At 42.4% G+C, this 17,494-nt stretch overlaps 2 protein-coding genes across 2 annotated transcripts in view; both read left to right on the top strand.

The window, feature by feature from the left end:
• LOC143032993 (uncharacterized) overlaps positions 1–7,947 on the top strand; it is a 599,624-nt gene extending 591,677 nt beyond the window's left edge. Inside the window, exons 10-11 of the mRNA XM_076198187.1 lie at positions 89–270; positions 7,749–7,947. Coding sequence (XP_076054302.1) covers positions 89–270; positions 7,749–7,941 — 375 coding nt within the window. The 3' untranslated portion in view covers positions 7,942–7,947. The remainder of the gene's footprint in view (positions 1–88; positions 271–7,748) is intronic.
• Positions 7,948–12,653: 4,706 nt separating this feature from the next.
• LOC143033258 (tetraspanin-1-like) overlaps positions 12,654–17,494 on the top strand; it is a 437,733-nt gene continuing 432,892 nt past the window's right edge. The window contains exon 1 of the mRNA XM_076198476.1: positions 12,654–12,951. The gene's annotated coding sequence lies outside the window, so the exon portion shown is untranslated. The remainder of the gene's footprint in view (positions 12,952–17,494) is intronic.

The raw sequence follows: 17,494 nt of genomic DNA, 5'->3' as shown, positions 1-17,494 counted from the left end.
GGTCTTTTACAGTCACCTCCATTCTTATGTTCTTAAGTTCTTATGTCCTTAAGTTCTTGCGGTCTTATGTTCTTTTGTTCTTCCTAAGGTGTGGGCGGACACCTTCATCTACGCCCTCCGCCTGAAGGAAATCCGGCGCGCCCTTCGGCCCCTCCTCAAACGCTTCTTCTGGAAGCCCCGTCGGGAGAACTTCGGGGGCTCGAGGACCACCTACGTCAGCGTCACCGTCAGGAACTCGTCCCTCATCGCCCACTCGCCCTTGACAGTCAAGTAAGAGGACGAGGACGTTTGGGTTTTGTACCTGAGTGCTGGTTTTGTCTGTAGATATGTGTCTTTTTTTTTTTTTTTTTTTTTTTTTTTTTTTTTTTTTTTTTTTTTTTTTTTTTTTTTTTTTTTTTTTTTTTTTTTTTTTTTTTTTTTTTTTTTTTGTTTTTTTTTTTCTTTTTTCTTTTTTTTTCTTTTTTTTCATACCAAGGAGTCTTCCCTCCTTATAAGGGAGGTAGCGATTCTGTCTTTGCGGCTACAGTTGTTTATCATTGTCGTTATTACTAATGTTACTCATTTTGCCTAATTTTCCTTTTATTTTATGACCGTGGTTACCCATTACTTTCCCTCCTCCTCCTCCTCCTCTTCCTCCTCCTTTTTTCCTCCTTTTCCTCCTTTGTCTTCTTCTCTTATTCCTCTTCTTCCTCCTCCTCCTCCTCTTTTTTCCTCCTCTTTTTTTCCTCCTTTTCCTCCTCCATCTTATCTTACTCCTCTTCTTCCTCCTCCTTTTTTCCTCCTTTTCCTCCTCCATCTTCTTCTCTTACTCTCCTTCTTACTCCTGTTCTTCCTTCTCCTCCTTTTCCTCCTCAAGCTTCTCCTCTTACTCCTCCTCCTCCTCCTCCTCCTCCTTTCCTCCTCCTTTCCTCCTCCTCCTTTCCTCCTCCTCTTTCCTCCTCCCACTTCGTTTATCATTATGGGCCGAACAACAGAACCCTTCCCACCATTATAAAGTCTCATCTTAACTAACTTCGTTTGTTGCAATTGTATGAAAATCACCGGCTCGTTGTCCAGGTCACCCAGTAAGTCAGGTCACCTCAACAAGAAAACCAGGTCAACCTCTACATTATAATGCGCTCTCCAGGGCTGTGGAAAGGAATTTATTATTATTTATAGTATTATAAAAAAAAAAAAAAATTATCATTATTATAACTTTTCCCCATCCGACCTAGTTATGGACCAAAAGGTCTCCTGTCGGTATACTCCTCCTTTGTAATCCTTTAAGGGCACGTCCACATTTCGACTGTACGCCTCTCTGTGATTGGTCACTTCCAGAGGAAGGCAGACGATTCCATTCAGTTCCTGGAACGACCCTGGACAGGCTAAGGCTGTGTGTACTCTGTCGAGGCATTTGTTGACTACATACCGGTCAAGTTCCAGGTCGTTCCTTTTATATACGGTCAGCGTGGTACAACGGTAGCGTCTTTGCCTTCTGATAAGCACCTTGACGGGTGCTTGGGCTAATGCGGTGTGTACTCTGTGAAGTCATTTAACGACTACATACCGGTCAAGTTCCAGGTCAAGTTCCAGGTCATTCCTTTTATATTCGGCCAGCGTGGTATAACGGTAACGTCATTGCCTTCTGATAAGCAGTCATATAGCCAATGGTTCGAGTCCCACTGGCAGAACTTGTTAATCCATTTGATGCAATGTTGTCCCAGTCGAATATAGAGAGGTCACTTGGAGGTTAGCGTCGTGGGCTGCTGAAGTGGGGGAGCGTGTCCCATCCTCGTTTTGAATCAACTCCCTCCAAGAAGGAGGGGTAGAGGGAGAGGACATGATGAATCAGCTGGTGTCTCTCTATCTATCTGTCTACCTATCTATCTATCTATCTATCTATCTCTATCTCTCTCTTTCACTCAATCTCTTTGACTCTCTATCTATCTATGTCTATATCCATCTATCCCTATCTCTCTCTATCTGTATATCTATCTCTATCTCTATCTCTATCTCTTTCACTCAGCCTCTTTCACTCTCTAAGTCTATATCCATTTATCTCTCTCTCTCTCTCTCTCTCTCTCTCTCTCTCTCTCTCTCTCTCTCTCGCCCTCACTTTATTGGTGATCGAATGAAGAGCTTCTTTTACACGGCGGGTCTGGAGTGGCCTTGGATCATCTGATCCACAACAGCAGAGGAGGAGGAGGAGGAGGAGGAGGAGGAGGAGGAGGAGGAGAAGGAGATAGAAGAGCAGGAGGAGGAAGAGAGGAGAGGAGAGGAAGAGTAGAAAGATGAGGAGCAGGAGAAGATATACAAGGAGGAGGAGGAGAAGGAGGAGGAGGAGGAGGAAGAGGAGGAGACAGAAGAGCAGGAGGAGGAAGAGAGGAGAGGAGAGGAAGAGTAGAAAGATGAGAAGGAGGAGAAGAAGGTGAAGGAGGAGGAAGAAGAGGAGATAGAAGAATGGAGGAGGAAGAGAAGAGAGGAGAGGAAGAGTAGAAAGATGAGAACGAGATTTAGGAGGAGGAGGAAGAGGAGTAGGAGGAGGAGATAGAAGAGCAGGAGGAGGAAGAAAGGAGAGGAGAGGAAGAGTAGAAAGATGAGGAGGAGAGGAAGATATACGAGGAGGAGAAGGAGGATAAGATAGAGGAGCAGGAAGAGGAAGAGAAAAGATGAGAGGAAGAGTAGAAAGATGAGAAGGAGGAGAAGAAGTAGGAGGAGGAGGAAGAAGAGGAGGAGATAGTAGAGCAGGAGGAGGAAGAGAGGAGAGAAGAGGAAGAGTAGAAAGATGAGAAGGAGGAGAAGAAGTTGGAGGAGGAGAAGGAGGAGGAGGAGGAAGTGAAGGAGGAGGAGGAGTAGGAGGAGCCAGGAGAAAGGAGAGGAGAGGAAGAGTGGAAAGATGAGAAAGAAGAGAAGAAGTAGGAGGAGGAGGAGGAGGAGGAAGAGGAGGAAATAGAAGAACAGGAGGAGAAAGAGAGGAGAGGAGAGGAAGAGTAGAAAGATGAGAAGGAGGAGGAGGAGAAGGAGCAGGAAGAGGAGGAGATAGAAGAGCAGGAGGAGGAAGAGAGGAGAGGAGAGGAAGAGTAGAAATATGAGTAGAAGATGTATTAGGAGGAGGAGGAGGAGGAGGAGGAAGAGAAAGAGATAGAAGAGCAAGAGAAGGAAGAGAGGATAGGAGAGGAAGAGTAGAGAGATGAGAAGGAGGAGAAAGAGGAGGAATAGGAAGAGTAGGAGGTGTAGGAGGAAGAGGAGGAAGTGTAGGAGGAGGGGGAGGAGTAGGAGGAGAAGAAGATGTAGGAGGGGGAGGAGGAGGAGGAAGAAGAGGAGTAGCCAGAAGAGAGCGAAGGTAGATTAGTCCTTTGGATGCATTCGTCCGTTGCCGTTAGGTTCCGTTCCCGGACGATCAGAAGACTCGTTCCCGGACGTCCAGAGGCTCGGAAACCCGGAGGTTAGTGTGACGCGCGCTCACGCCACCGACCCTGAAACGGTCTTCCACATTCCTTTTTGTTCCATAGAGGCAAAACACTTCAGCGTTGTACAGTAAAGGGTCAACCTCGTTCCAGAGGCTAGGCCAGGAGCTTCTGGAAGAAGAAGAAGAAGAAGCGAGTGGAATATGAACACTAGGGGAGGAATGAACACTAGGGGAGGAACGAACACTAGGGGAGGAAACTTCGTTCTCATTCTTCTTGTACGTTGTCCAGGTGGTATAATACCTTTCCTGTGAAGAATGTATCGCCCAGGGTGCAATATGCCTTTGCTGGAAACTAAAAGAATTGAAAACAAGAAGGGGAGGGAGAAGGAAGGACGGAGGAAAGAGTCTGCAGAATAGAAAAAAAAAGAAAGAAGGAAGGAGATGAAGAAGAGGGGAAAAAGGACGAGAAAGGAAAGAGAGAGAGAGAGAAAGAGAGATAGAGAGAGAGAGAGAGAGAGAGGGAGGGAGGGAGGGAGAGAGAGAGAGAAGAAAAGAGTGGATATCAGAGAACGAAATAGGGAATGAAGATGACGGGAAAGTAGGAAAGAAGGCAGGTAGGGAGGGGAAGAGGAATGAGAAAGGGAAGAAGGTAAGGAGGTTGATGACGTAGCCAAGAAGGGAAAACAAAATGGTGGTAATATCAAGGTAGCCGCCGGCGCCTGTTCCTCCTCCTCCTCCACCTGTTCTTCCTCTTTCTCTTCCTCATATTCCCCCTACCCTCCTCCTCTTCCTCCTCCTTCTCATCTTCCTCTCCTTTTTCCTTCTCCTCCTCATCTTCTTCCTCTTCGTCCTACTCCTATGCCTCCTCTTCCTCTTTCTTTTCCTCTTCCTCTTTCTCCTCTTTCTCTTCTTCCTCTTCTTTTTCCGTCTCTTCTTCATCCTTTTCTTCATCTTCTTCCCCTTCGTCCTACTCCTACTCCTACTCTTCCTCTTCCTTTCCCTCCCCCTCTCCTTTTTCCTTCTCCTCCTCATCTTCTTCCTCATCTTCTTCTTTCTTTTCGTCCTACTCCTTCTCTTCCTCTTCCTCTTCCTCTTCCTCTTCCTTTCCCTCTCCCTCTCCCTCTTACTCTTCCTCCCCTATTGAGAAACTAATATATTTCATACATTTAATATTTTGGAGATTTTAGTGAATACCTACGGACCAGAGGCACGCAGTATGATTTGAGGTTAACCTCCTTTGAGGTTAAACTCCTTAAGTCTTCCCTTGGCTACCTAGAATAGAAGCGCTGGTTACGAACGACGAAATGCAATCTAACCTGTATCTCTTCCTCCTCTTCCTCTTTTTCCTCTTCTTCCTCTTCTTCTTCTTCCTCCTCTTCCTCTTCTTCTTCTTTCTCCTCTTCCTCTTCTTCTTCTTCCTCCTCTTCCTTCTCATCCTCGTCTTTCTTCCTCCTCTCCCTCCTCTTCCTTTCTTTCCTCTTCTTCCTTCTCTTCTTCTTCTTCTTCTTCTTCTTCTTCTTCTTCTTCTTCCTTCTCATCCTCTTCTTCCTTCCTTCCTTTCTTCCTTTTCTCCCTCCTCTTCCTTCCCTTCCTCTTCTTCTTTCTCTTCCTCTTCTTCCCTCTCTCTTCTTCCGTCACATTCTTTTCGTCGTATCTCCTTCTCCTCTCTTCTCTTCCTCTTCTTCTTCCTCTTCCTCTTCTTCCCTCTCTCTTCTTCCGTCACATTCTTTTCGTTGTATCCCCTTCTCCTCTCTTCTCTTCCTCCTCTTCTTCTTCATCTTCCTCTTCTTCCTCTTCCTCTTCTTCCCTCTTTCTTCTTTTGTCACATTCTTTACATCTTATTTCTCTCTTTTCTTCTACCTCTACTTTCCTCTCTCATTTTTCATCATATTTTTCCTTCTCTTCCTCTTCTTCCTTCCCTTCCTCTTCTTCCTCCTCTTTCATCTCTTCTTCCTCCTCCTCTTCTTTTCCTATCTCTTCTTCCTCCTCTTCCATCTATTCCCCCTCTTCCTCTTCTTTTTATTCTTCTTCCTCTTTCTTCTCATCTTCTTTTTCCTTCCCTTCCTTTCTTCCTCCTCTCCTTCCTCTTCTTCCTTTTCCTCCTCTTCATCTTCTTCCTCCTCTTCCATCTCTTCCTTTTCTTCCTCCTCTTCCTACTCTTCCTCCTCTTCTGCCTTCCCTTCCTTTCTTCCTCCTCTTCCTCTTCTTCCTCCTCTTCCATCCCTGCCTTTTCTTCCTCTTCTTCCATCTCTTCCTCTTCCTCCTCCTCTTCCTTCCTTTTCTCATCTTCTTCTTCCACTTCTATCTCCTCTTCCTCTTCCATCTCCTCCTCCTCTTCCATCTCTTCCTCCTCATCCATCTCTTCCTCCTCATCCATTTCTTCATTCTCTTACACATATTCCTCCTCATCCATTTCTTCTTCTTGTTCCTCCTCATCCATCTCTTCCTCCTCTTCCTTCCCTTCCAGTCTTTCTCTTCTTCCTCCTTCTCCTCCTCTTCCTTCCCTTCCAGTCTTTCTCTTCTTCCTCCTTTTCCTCCTCATCCATCTCTTCCTCCTCTTCCGTCCCACGAAGAAGACGTACAGTGTAACACTTGTCGTCCTCTCGGCAGAGGTTCTGTCGCGTCCATGGAGGGAAGGCAGCAACATCGCCGCTCCGTCTCCTCCTCGCCGAACTTGGGCACCCGAAGCAACAGGTTGGTCAAAGAAAACGGAGATGACAGTCAATAATGTTTCATAAAGAATTGCAAATATTTAGGGGTGACTAAATTTTTAATATGTTTTTTTTTTTCTGTTCTTATGATTTTGCATGGCGTTGTCTTTAAGCACTTGCATGTATACACAAGTTTTTGTATGCACATATGTATATATATATATATATATATATATATATATATATATTTATATATAAATATATATATCTTTGTTCTACGATAGAAAGAGATTTTGGGCATTTTTCGATCAATAACCAGCGCTTCTCTCCATGTGGAGGTCAAGGTGACTTGCGTAGGCGTTATCACATTGGGCTATTTTTACCTTCGATTTTTGGAGCAGATTCACCTCCCGCAGCTTACGGAAAGTATTCTAATTTACCGGAGGAAAATAATTGCCATAGTGATTTCACGGCGGAAAATTTGCTGGAGGTAGGCGGTAAACTACTACCGATTAATCGAAGGTTGAAGGAAAAATAGCCCAGTCTGATAACATCTTCCGGAGGGTAGAAGAAAATGGGAATATCGTAGATGTTGAATATATCCAGCATATTTTTCTACGCGGTTATTCCACGATTTTTCAAGAATACCACGTACCTCTGGGCTGTAGGGGTGTCGCAAGGGTGCCCTCTGGCTATCTGGCACCTGTTGGTTTTATATAAAAAAGGTTCCTGTCATTTTGTTGGTTACGTTTGAAGAATAGTCTCGTCCAATCCTCAACAATATTTTGCTGTGTTTTTAAGGATTGCATTGATGAGGGATCTCCTGACGTAGGTGTCGACGATCTCAGAACGGAGCCGATGATCTTGCGAAATCACCGCGACAACACAGTACGGTTCACATGAAGAATCGTCACTTCAGACTTCGACAAGGGTGAAAATTCTTCATGTGGGCTATCCTAGGGTGACAATTCTTCATGTGGGCTATCCTAGTGTAACAATTCTTTATGTGGGCTATCCTAGGGTGACAAGTTATCATGTGGGCTCTCCTAGGGTGACGCTTCTTCATGTGGGCTATCCTGGGGTGACAATTATTCATGTGGGCTATCGTAGGATGACAAGTCGTCATGTGAACTATCCTCCTAGGGTGACAATTCTTCTTGTGGTCCATCATCCTGGGTTTACGATTCTTCGGTTGTATAAGTTGATGGTGACAATAAGCATTATAACCCTCATTCAACCTAACCTAACCTAATCTTTATTCCACTGTTGATATTCGGCGTACTGGGGTGACAATTCTTCAGTTGGGATCTCATGGGGTGACGATTCATCATGTGGGCTTTCTGGTGTGACAATTCTCCATGTGGGATCTCGTGGGGTGACGATTCTTCATGTGGGCGTTCTGGGGGTGACAATACTCCATGTGGAATCACATAGGGTGACGATCCTTCGTGTGGGCGTTCTGGGGTGACAATTCCCCATGTGGAATCTCATGGGGTGACAGTTCTTCATGTGGGCGTTCTGGGGTGACAATTCTCCATGTGGGATCTCGTGGGGTGACGATCCTTCGTGTGGGCGTTCTAGGGGTGACATTTCTCCATGTGGAATCTCATGAGGTGACGATTCTTCATTCTTCATCGTTCTGGGGTGACATTTCTTCATGTGATCCCACAATACTTGGTCTAATCTCCTCCCGTTCTTCCCTTCTTCAGGAGCTCTCCGCCCAAGCCCGTCGAGCAGCAACAGCAGCAGTCCTGCGACATCCCCCTGCAGGACCTGAGCGCGCCTTTGCCGCTGCCCCGCGAAGACTCCAACGGTACAACGGCCACCATGACCACGGCCACGACGCGGGTGGACAACTGTCATCTTATACCGATTCTCGAGTGCGACGTGGCCGCAGTGTAACTGGAGGAGGAGGAGGAGGAGGTGGAGGTGGAGGACGAAGAGGAGGAGGAGAAGGAGTCCTTCACCTGGACTTAACGGGGGAAAGAACTCAGACCAAAGAGTCAAGTTTCTCACGTGAAAAAAGGTGAATAAAGAACCAAAACTAAAGTTAAGATTATGTGAGATTTCAAGTAATTTAGAGTGAAAGATAGAAGTAAACAAATACATGAAATCAGTAGAATAAGACTGTGTGGACTTATGAGACATACAAGTAGCACGGTTTATGATACACGAAGAAAACGAGAGACAAGAGTAAGTCACCAACCTCAAACGAGACGAAGTGATATGAACACTGAGGTCTGGGTGACTCGAGGGAGGAATAAGAGGAAGAGGAAGAAGAGGAGGAGGAAGAGGAGGACTCTTTGATGGTGTCACTGCTTCTCCTTAAACGTGTTTTTTTTTTTTTTTTTTTTTGTTTTTTTTTTTTTTTTTTTTTTTTTTTTTTTTTTTTTTTTTCTAACTAGGATCATCCCCAACTCCCGCCTCCCTGTTCAGTGTGGACCACTTCCAGTCACGTACCTCCATGCACTTGGGTGTGTGTGTGTGTGTGTATGGTAGTGGAAAGTGCTCATTTTGGTACACATGCGCACACGCACGCACACACACACACAGACACACAGATGTATGCATTCGAACACGTGCACATGCACGCGCAAACACACACACATACATACATATGCATACCCTCTACACACGCACACACGTGCACACGAATAAATATACACACACACATACATACACGCGCGCACACATATGTACATGAAGACACACACAAACACAAATGCACACACACACACACTGCGTGTTTGTGCGTGTGTGTGTGTGTTTGCTTGTGTGTGTATGTTTGTGTATATGAGTGTGTGTGAGTGTGTGTATATCTTGATTTGGGAACATAACCAAGGAAGTATGCTTATCTCTCATACATTATCGCTCTGTTCTCTCCATCACTTCTCGCTGCCCCCTTCCTTGCTGGTTGGTACTTTATCCTGTCCTCTGCCTGGCGCCAGGCGATTTTATTCAGGTGTAGTGAGCGCTGCAACGTTGGGTTGTCTTAAGAGAAAATGAGATAGCTTTGTGGGTAGGGATGACAGGTGGTAAGGGACATGGAACTGCCTAGTGTAGGCCTTATGGTCCCCTGGAGTCTTTTCCATTCTTATGTTGGCTGCTGCTGGCACTGAAACTGAAACTGAACCGGTTACTGACACGAAAGTCAATATTTGTTCTTAATGTTATTTGCACAGTTACCCAAAACTTAATGAGTATTGCCCTGGTTTATGTATTGTTTCGTTCAAATTTATTTTCATTTTCGAAAAAGAAATTATGATATGAAAGGAATGTACATATTTGGGATAAGATATTTTTTTTTTCTTTTTTTTTCTTTTTTTTTTAGGAATTTACGAAACATTTCGAAAAGAGCGACTAAGACAATAGCGAGATGTAGGTCATTCTAGTCAATTGACTATAGTTTACACATATAGTTGTGACCTACGTATAGCGATCTCACTGTATTTATGGAATAGACACACACACACACACACACACACACATATATATATATATATATATATATATATATATGCAATAAGAACACTAGGAACGTGTGTTTTATAAATGCAGGTGGTTACCTTGCATATATATATATATATATATATATATATATATATATATATATATATATATATATATAAAGAGAGAGGTAGCGAGCTTCTCTGATGAGAATGATGGAGTGATGTGGCAGAAGCGCGGTCTCACCGAGCAGTGCGTAGTGGTCAAGTTAAAATCGATAGACTATATTGTATCACGGAATATGGGACACGAAACAGAATAAAATTCACTCTATACAGAATCTCAGTGCACGGAATGATATTTGAATGTAATTCCGTATTTGCATTTCAATTCCGCATGATTTATAATTGTAATAAAACTAGATATTAATCAAGCCATGTCGTTATTGTCCATGGAAGCCATACTCACTTGTAATTTATAGGGAGATGAAGTATAATAGACAAATAAATCACTAATAATTTTGTTATTCCATATAACATACATAAGGATCATAGCTTATATTATGCTACAAAGGAGGAGCATGCCGACAGGAGATCTTTTGGTCCATAACTAGGTCAGATACGAAAAAAATATATAATAATGATAAATAAAAAATAAATAAATAATATAATAACATGAATAATAATAATAAATAAAACAGATAAATCCATAGGTATAGTTAAATAAACAAACAGGTAAATAGTAAATAACAATAAATTGACAGATAAATAATAATGAATGAAAATCAAGCAAATAACAATAAACAGACAAATAATAACAAACAAATAAAAAATAAATGACAGTCATTACAGCATCTTGCTTAGGTGTTTATACATTTCCTTTTGATAAGCATCATTATATTTTTCTTTGTTAATTTCGAGAAAGATGATATAATATGTCAGAATATCCTTCTGTCAGCCATTTTGTTTTCTGCATCCCTTGTAATTGTGTTTTTCGTAGTGCAAATGGAGGCTAGAGGCTGTACCAAGATCTAAGAATATAAGGTCTAACCACTTCCGACCGAATTTCGAGGGAGTTGGCGCAGCGGGCCCGTGAACGTCACCTGGCTGTTCAAAGTGGGGTTAGCGGGTCCTATAGCTATCAGTTGAAGCTGGTCCGTCGTTCGAAAATGACGTCGCCTTCGCTCGCACTGCTCCACGCAATTAGTTATATTCTGACAAATATTATATAAAATATATATAAAATATTATAGTTCCTGTCTATATATATATGCATATATAGTATATATGATATATAATATATATATATATATATATATAATATATAAAATATTATAGTTCCTGTCTTCCTTGGCGTTTCACAGTTTTCTTCAGTGTATCACAAAGAGAAAATGGACTCAGCCAAATGACGTCAGAAGCTGCGCAGAAGAATGTAAACGGTCTGACCTGTATATTTAGACCTTGGGCTGTACGCTCCAAGATGTCCGTTTGGTTATGACATACGTCATACATCATTTTTAATATATGTCTCTCTTTCTCTCTCTCTCTAATTTCCCATCTATGTGCTATTTTATAATTTTTATTTTGTATATAGTAAAGGAAGTTGTATAGTACAATGATTATCACTGTTTAGATTTATAACAATGATTTGAATCAAATTGATGACATGTGGCAACAGCGCCTTTTCCTTCCATGGTGCCACGTCGAGATATAATCTTAGGCCATGCCTTCTTCTCTCTCTCTCTCTCTCTCTTTCTCTCTTATTTCCTATCTACGTGTTATTCTATTTCTTATTATGTATATAGTAAATGAAGTTGCATAGTACAATGATTATCACTATTTAGATTTATAATAACAATTTGAATCAAATTGATGACATGTGGCATCAACGCTTTTCCCCCAATGTTGCCACGTCGAGTCGTCACAAGTGAAATAGTTGGGACGGGTTGGGTAATAATCGTTGTTATAATCGTAAAAAGTGATACCCATTGTACTATACAACTTTTACTTTATACAGAATAAACAAAATCAAATAGTACATAGATGAAAAATAAGAGACATGTACCCAAGTTGATTTGGCAAAACGTATGTCATATGCGGAACGGACCCCTTGAGGCGCACGGAATTGCAGATGAAACACGGAACGGATCGCATATTCACCGTGAAATTTTCTGGAAAAACAATTATAATAAATAAATAAATAAAAAATAAAAAACAATGTTGAAATGGAAAATAGACAAATAAAGTTCCACACCGAGAACGGAACGGGGTATATTTGTGTTTTATTTACTATATATTCACGAAACGGAACACATTAAACCCCGGAACATTTCGTGTGTCATCATTCCATTCCGTGGTGCGTTTGCACAGACGACATAACAACGGAAAATATAAACAAAATCTATTTTGATCAAAATAATTCAGTATTGTTATTTTCTGTCACCGTCTTGATTAAGATTCAACAGGTGATGTGTTGGAATTTTTATCTTATTCTGTAATAAATATTTATTGATCTTGGGCATTATGTACTTCCGTTAGAACGATTGATTGTATTTGAATGTCAGTAGAATCTATTGGAAGACAAAATTAAGTGAATTCAGAAGGTATTTAAGTGAAAATATAACATATTATTCATTATTCAAAATAGTTGACTTGCTAAAATAGATGACTGATAATATCTGGTGCATTAATCACTCGCTTGATCAGGGGAGTTAGTTGCCAATTATGTTATTTCGTTTATTTATCCTTACAAAGGAGCAAAAAATAATCCTTAGGTCAGTTGCACAAAACACGTTTATTCATTTATTATTATAATAAAATGTTTCATTGCAATTAAAAGGTAAAATGAACATTGGTAGTGCCTATGGAAAAGTCGATTTAGTTTTTTTTTTTTTTTTTTTTTTTTTTGTGTTGATCCAGCTATGAAGCAGTAAATACCTGAGATATCTTTGCCTTCAACGAGACAAGAAATGCTATTTTTTTCATTAATGTGAATAAACATATATTTGCTTTGGATTAATGACTTTATATATGTATTTATATGGATATATTAGCTAGCATTCGCACACAAGCCCGTAGGACTTGAAGACATACGATAGTTTTTAAAAATCGGTTGTAGTTCAAATCGACGCCATGGGTAGGGGGCGGAGCTTATTGGAAAGGCCAGTGGAGGCAACGCAAGTGACGGATGGGACTGCCGTGCGCAAAATAAATTACAGTTTTTCTTGTCTTGTGTTGTGATATCGAGCTAGCGTGTTGGCAGCTTCGTGAGTCCTTTTTTGGAAGAATTGTTCTTTGGTTATGGACAGGTTAGTGGACTACAATTGGTGAATCGCGTGGAAATTTGGCTGCCAAGAAACGACCTGGGAATTTCTTCTGAAGTAGTCAGTGGTTCTCAAACTTTTTCACTCCAAATTCTCAAAATTCATGTGGATCCCCGTCATTTTTCTACCACCACAACATAAAGGTAAAAACAAATATATAGATCAATAAAATAGATTAATAAAGTGTTGACAAAGAGAAACCAGTTGCTCAATTACAACATTGACAATCATAATTATCTTGGATATTTTTTTTAGAAGTGCACACCTACGCGATATAGCATTAGAAAATTAAATATTAATTTTGTAAATTATTATACATCAAGGTGATGTACGTTTTTCTTGGCCGAAATAAATAACAAAAAACCTTGCTAAGGACAGTGATGAATTTTATGTATATAATTTCTCACAATATATAAAAAATGTATAATTTGTAAAAACAGGTCCTGGACTCCCAAAATTCTTGGCATGGTTCCCTTAGGGCGTCATTCACTCGTTTCTTCCAATTTTTTGTCAAAAATAACCCTTTCATTGTGTCTTGTTTAATTGTATCAAACCCAACTTTTAATTCAATGGTCACTGAAAAGCCCATTAATGTCCAGGTAGACCAAAAATTTTATTCTTAAAGATTTTTTTTTTTTTTTTTTTTTTTTTTTTTTTTGCGTAATGTAAATACACCACTAAAAATCGAAATAGAATGATGCATTAGAATAGAAATTGACTTAGTCATGTTTCTGTACACATTTGAAGGGTAATTCCAATAGATTACTTTGATGTTAAGATTATTTAAGTTAAATTGTAGTTCTTGTCTTACCACCCGTTGTAAATACCTGAGCGATCCTATGGCACTGTTCACACTAGTGGATTGGACCGCGCGGAAACCGTGGCGGTACCGCATAGTCAAGGAAAAAAGGCATGGTCGTGTGTGAATACCTCCGTTGACCTGGAACCGCCGCGGTTAGAACCGCTAGTGTGAATAGGTCCTTAGTGTCACCCACAACTGAGTAGAAATCTCTGTCGGCAGCCCGAGGAATATAATAAAGGACACCTTTGCTGAATGAAATAATTTGGTGACGGTCGACTTTTCGCCGTGCGCCGTCCACGACACGACGTCGTGGTCTCAAATAACCATGGCTATGGACGCTTTCACGTGTCACGTTCACGTCTGAAAGCGTCCATAGACACCAATGGTTATTTGAGAACACGACGTCGTGTCGTGAACGGCGCACGGCAAAAAGTCGATACGTGTGAAACGAGCCTTAAAGTTCAGACGAGCCTTAAGGCCCGCGAGCAATTTGCCCCCTTAACGAGTTTACCGCTTGTGGCGCTAAAACACGGGCAAAGTGTCTGTATTGGTTGTTGAGCGAAATCACCAGGAGCCGAATTTATAGAAGATCCTTAAGTCTAGACATAAACCTTCAAAATGGCTATGTTTACTCCTCACTAGACTTTGCGCCATGTCGAGATTATGTCTAGACATAAGCATTTAGGTCGCCGACATAGGGATGTAGGTAAAATTTCCGCCATTTTGAAGAATTATGTCTAGACTTAAGGATCTTTTATAAATTCGGCCTCTGGGCCTTTATTCACTTGTGGACCCCGACTTGAGCGTGCCCACGGCCGCAAAAGGGGTCTCGATCTGTTGTCCTGCACTTGACGAGACATCTGTACCAACGTGCGGTACGTTTACCTCGGTACGATTATCGCTCAACGATTATTGTTAAACGATTGACGAGCACTTCTTCTTCTTCTTCTTCTTCTTCTTCTTCTTCTTCTTCTTCTTCTTCTTCTTCTTCTTCTTCTTCTTCTTCTTCTTCTTCTTCTTCTTCTCTTCTTCTCTTCTTCTTCTTCTTCATCGGACTGTTTTGCTTCAAGCTGGAAAGTACGCGGCTGATTATTTTAACCAAACCTGCAAACAACGCGCTTACCTGAATAGGATGCCAGTTAGTAGGATGGCTGTGAGAGCCTAATATTAATAGCACCAAACAAACGTACCTTTAAACGCTTCACTCTTATTCGTAACAATGACAGGTTAAACAAGCAAGTAAATAGATGAATGAATAGATGAATATAAAAATAAAAAACGCCAAAATAAACATAACTATAACTAAATAAATTCTCACATATTTAGCTAGGATGAGGCAGCAGCGTTAAGTGGTGTCCGTGAATGGAGGGGTTCAAAACCCCCTAACCCCCACTCCCTAACTTCCTACCCCTTAACCCCCATTCCCTAACCTCCCACTCCCTAACCTCCCACTCCCTAACCTCCCACCCCTAACCTCCCACCCCTAACCCCCTTACCCCACCCCTAACCCCCTTACCCCACCCCCTAACCCCCTTACCCCACCCCTAACCCCCTTACCCAAGCCCCTTACCCTACCCCCTAAACCCCCCTTACCCCACCCCCTAACCCTCTTTCCCCCACCCCCCTTACCCCACCCCCTAACCCTCTTACCCCACCCCCTAACCCTCTTACCCCACCCCCTAATCCTCTTACCCCACCCCCTAACCCTCTTACCCCACCCCCTAACCCTCTTACCCCACCCCCTAACCCTCTTACCCCACCCCCTAACCCTCTTACCCCACCCCCTAACCCTCTTACCCCACCCCCTAATCCCACTCCCTAACCTCACCTCCAAACCCTACTCCCTAACCCCAACCCCTACTCCATAACCCCTACTCCCTAACCCCTACTCCCTAACCCCTATCCCCTACCCCCTAACCCCTAACCCCTACCCCCTACCCCCTACCCCCATCCCCTATTCCCTAACCCCACCCCTATTCCCTAACCCCAACCCTACATCCTAACCCCACCCTTACTCCCTAACCCCAACCCCTACTCCCTAAGCCCCACCCCCTACTCCCTAACCCCCAACCCCTACTCCCTAACCCCCAACCCCTACTCCCTAACCCCCAACCCCTACTCCCTAACCCCCAACCCCTACTCCCTAACCCCCAACCCCTACTCCCTAACCCCCAACCCCCATTCCCTAACTCCAACCCCCACTCCCTAACTCCAACCCCACGCCCTAACACCCAACCCCCACTCCCTACCACCCAACCCCCACTCCCTACCACCCAACCCCCACTCCCCAACCCCCACTCCCTAACCCCTAACCCCCACTCCCTAACTTCCTACCCCTTAACCCCCATTCCCTAACCTCCCACCCCCTTACCCCACCCCCTAACCCTCTTACCCCACCCCCTAACCCCCTTACCCCACCCCCTAATCCCACTCCCTAACCTCCCACCCCTAACCCCGTAAGAATCTTACTGTGGTATTCTTAAAAAAAATTGTATAAATCTTATATAAATCCTTGGAAGGGAAAGATTTATACAAGGAAATAATTCTTTTAAGGATAACCACTGGGCCCCCGCGCGGCCTAGTGCCATCGAATAACGATCTATTCCATTCAGTAGAGGGTAGACCCGTGTTTGTCCGCGACATGACCTTCACCTGAATAAATCCTGGCTGTTTGTGGCACAGTAGAAACCACATCACAATTCACTCAACAAAACCATCAACCGGCTCAGCTTTCAGCCAACCAGCTAGCGAGCGTCCAGTCCATTGTAAAACATCTTTCACCGACCAACTAGCTTTGCAAGTCGTTTTATTTGTGTATTTACTTTTTGACTCGTTCGTTTTGTCACTGGAAATACTGGCGCTAGTGTTAAGTCTCGTTACAAAGTTAATGATAATGGTAGTGGGACTAGCGGTAGATGTTGTTAGAGAATTAGTACTCCGACCTTCGAACATTTTAGAAGCTCTGCCAAGGGATTCGAACCCTGACCTGAGCGTTCATAATCACGAAGCCAAGACGCTAGCAACTGAGCTATGTTTGATGAAGAGGAATTATAGTGTATGGGTCGTAATGGCAATATATATATATATATATATATAATATATATATATATATGTGTGTGTGTGTGTGTATTATTCAATATGTTTTATGAAGAGGAATTACACTATATGGATCGTAATGGCTGTATGTGTATGTGTGTGTACAGTATATGTATGTATGTGTACATGTATGTATATCATGTTTCATTCCATTGTATAAATTCCCTCCCTCCCCCCCACCCCCACGCACTTCACTGACTCGCCACCACCTTTGTTCCCACGACAATCATCTTCTCTTGAAGACAAAGAAGAAGAACTAAGGGTAACCAAGAACCTTTTTATTCGTAGGTTTTGTTTAGGTCTGGAAAGATGTCTGTATTCCTATTAAGCTAATGTATAAATAATACGTATTCTGTGAGAGGAGAGTGAAGGCGGATATGTATTGAATGCACTTTAACAATATGAAAATGTGGATTCATTTTCAAAGAATATACACTTACATTTTGTGTGTGTGTATACGTGTGTGGGCATGTCTGTGTGCAAGCGTGTGTGTATATGTACGCGTGTGTGCGTGCGTATGTTTTGTGTGGTACGTACAATGAATGCGTGCTTTCTGCTAGTAGCCTCAGTGCAAGACCAATGCTTATGGTTTGCTGTCAGGCGTGAGGCAATAAGGTCTGTCTTTATGTTGCAAACAATTGTTGCTTGATCCGTGTGTGTGTGTGTGAGTGTGTGTGTGTGTGTGAAGTCTTAATTAATAGAATTTTATTAATACGAAGTGAATTTATAGATTTATCTCCCCCACTGGGAAACGAGAATGCCAACCTATTTTATTCATAGCGTCAGTT

This window comes from Oratosquilla oratoria, chromosome 15, assembly GCF_046742065.1.
Source record: "Oratosquilla oratoria isolate Oo_2021 chromosome 15, ASM4674206v1, whole genome shotgun sequence".
In the NCBI taxonomy this organism is placed as follows: Eukaryota; Metazoa; Arthropoda; class Malacostraca; order Stomatopoda; family Squillidae; genus Oratosquilla; species Oratosquilla oratoria.
This window is presented reverse-complemented; position numbering and strand designations above follow the sequence as displayed.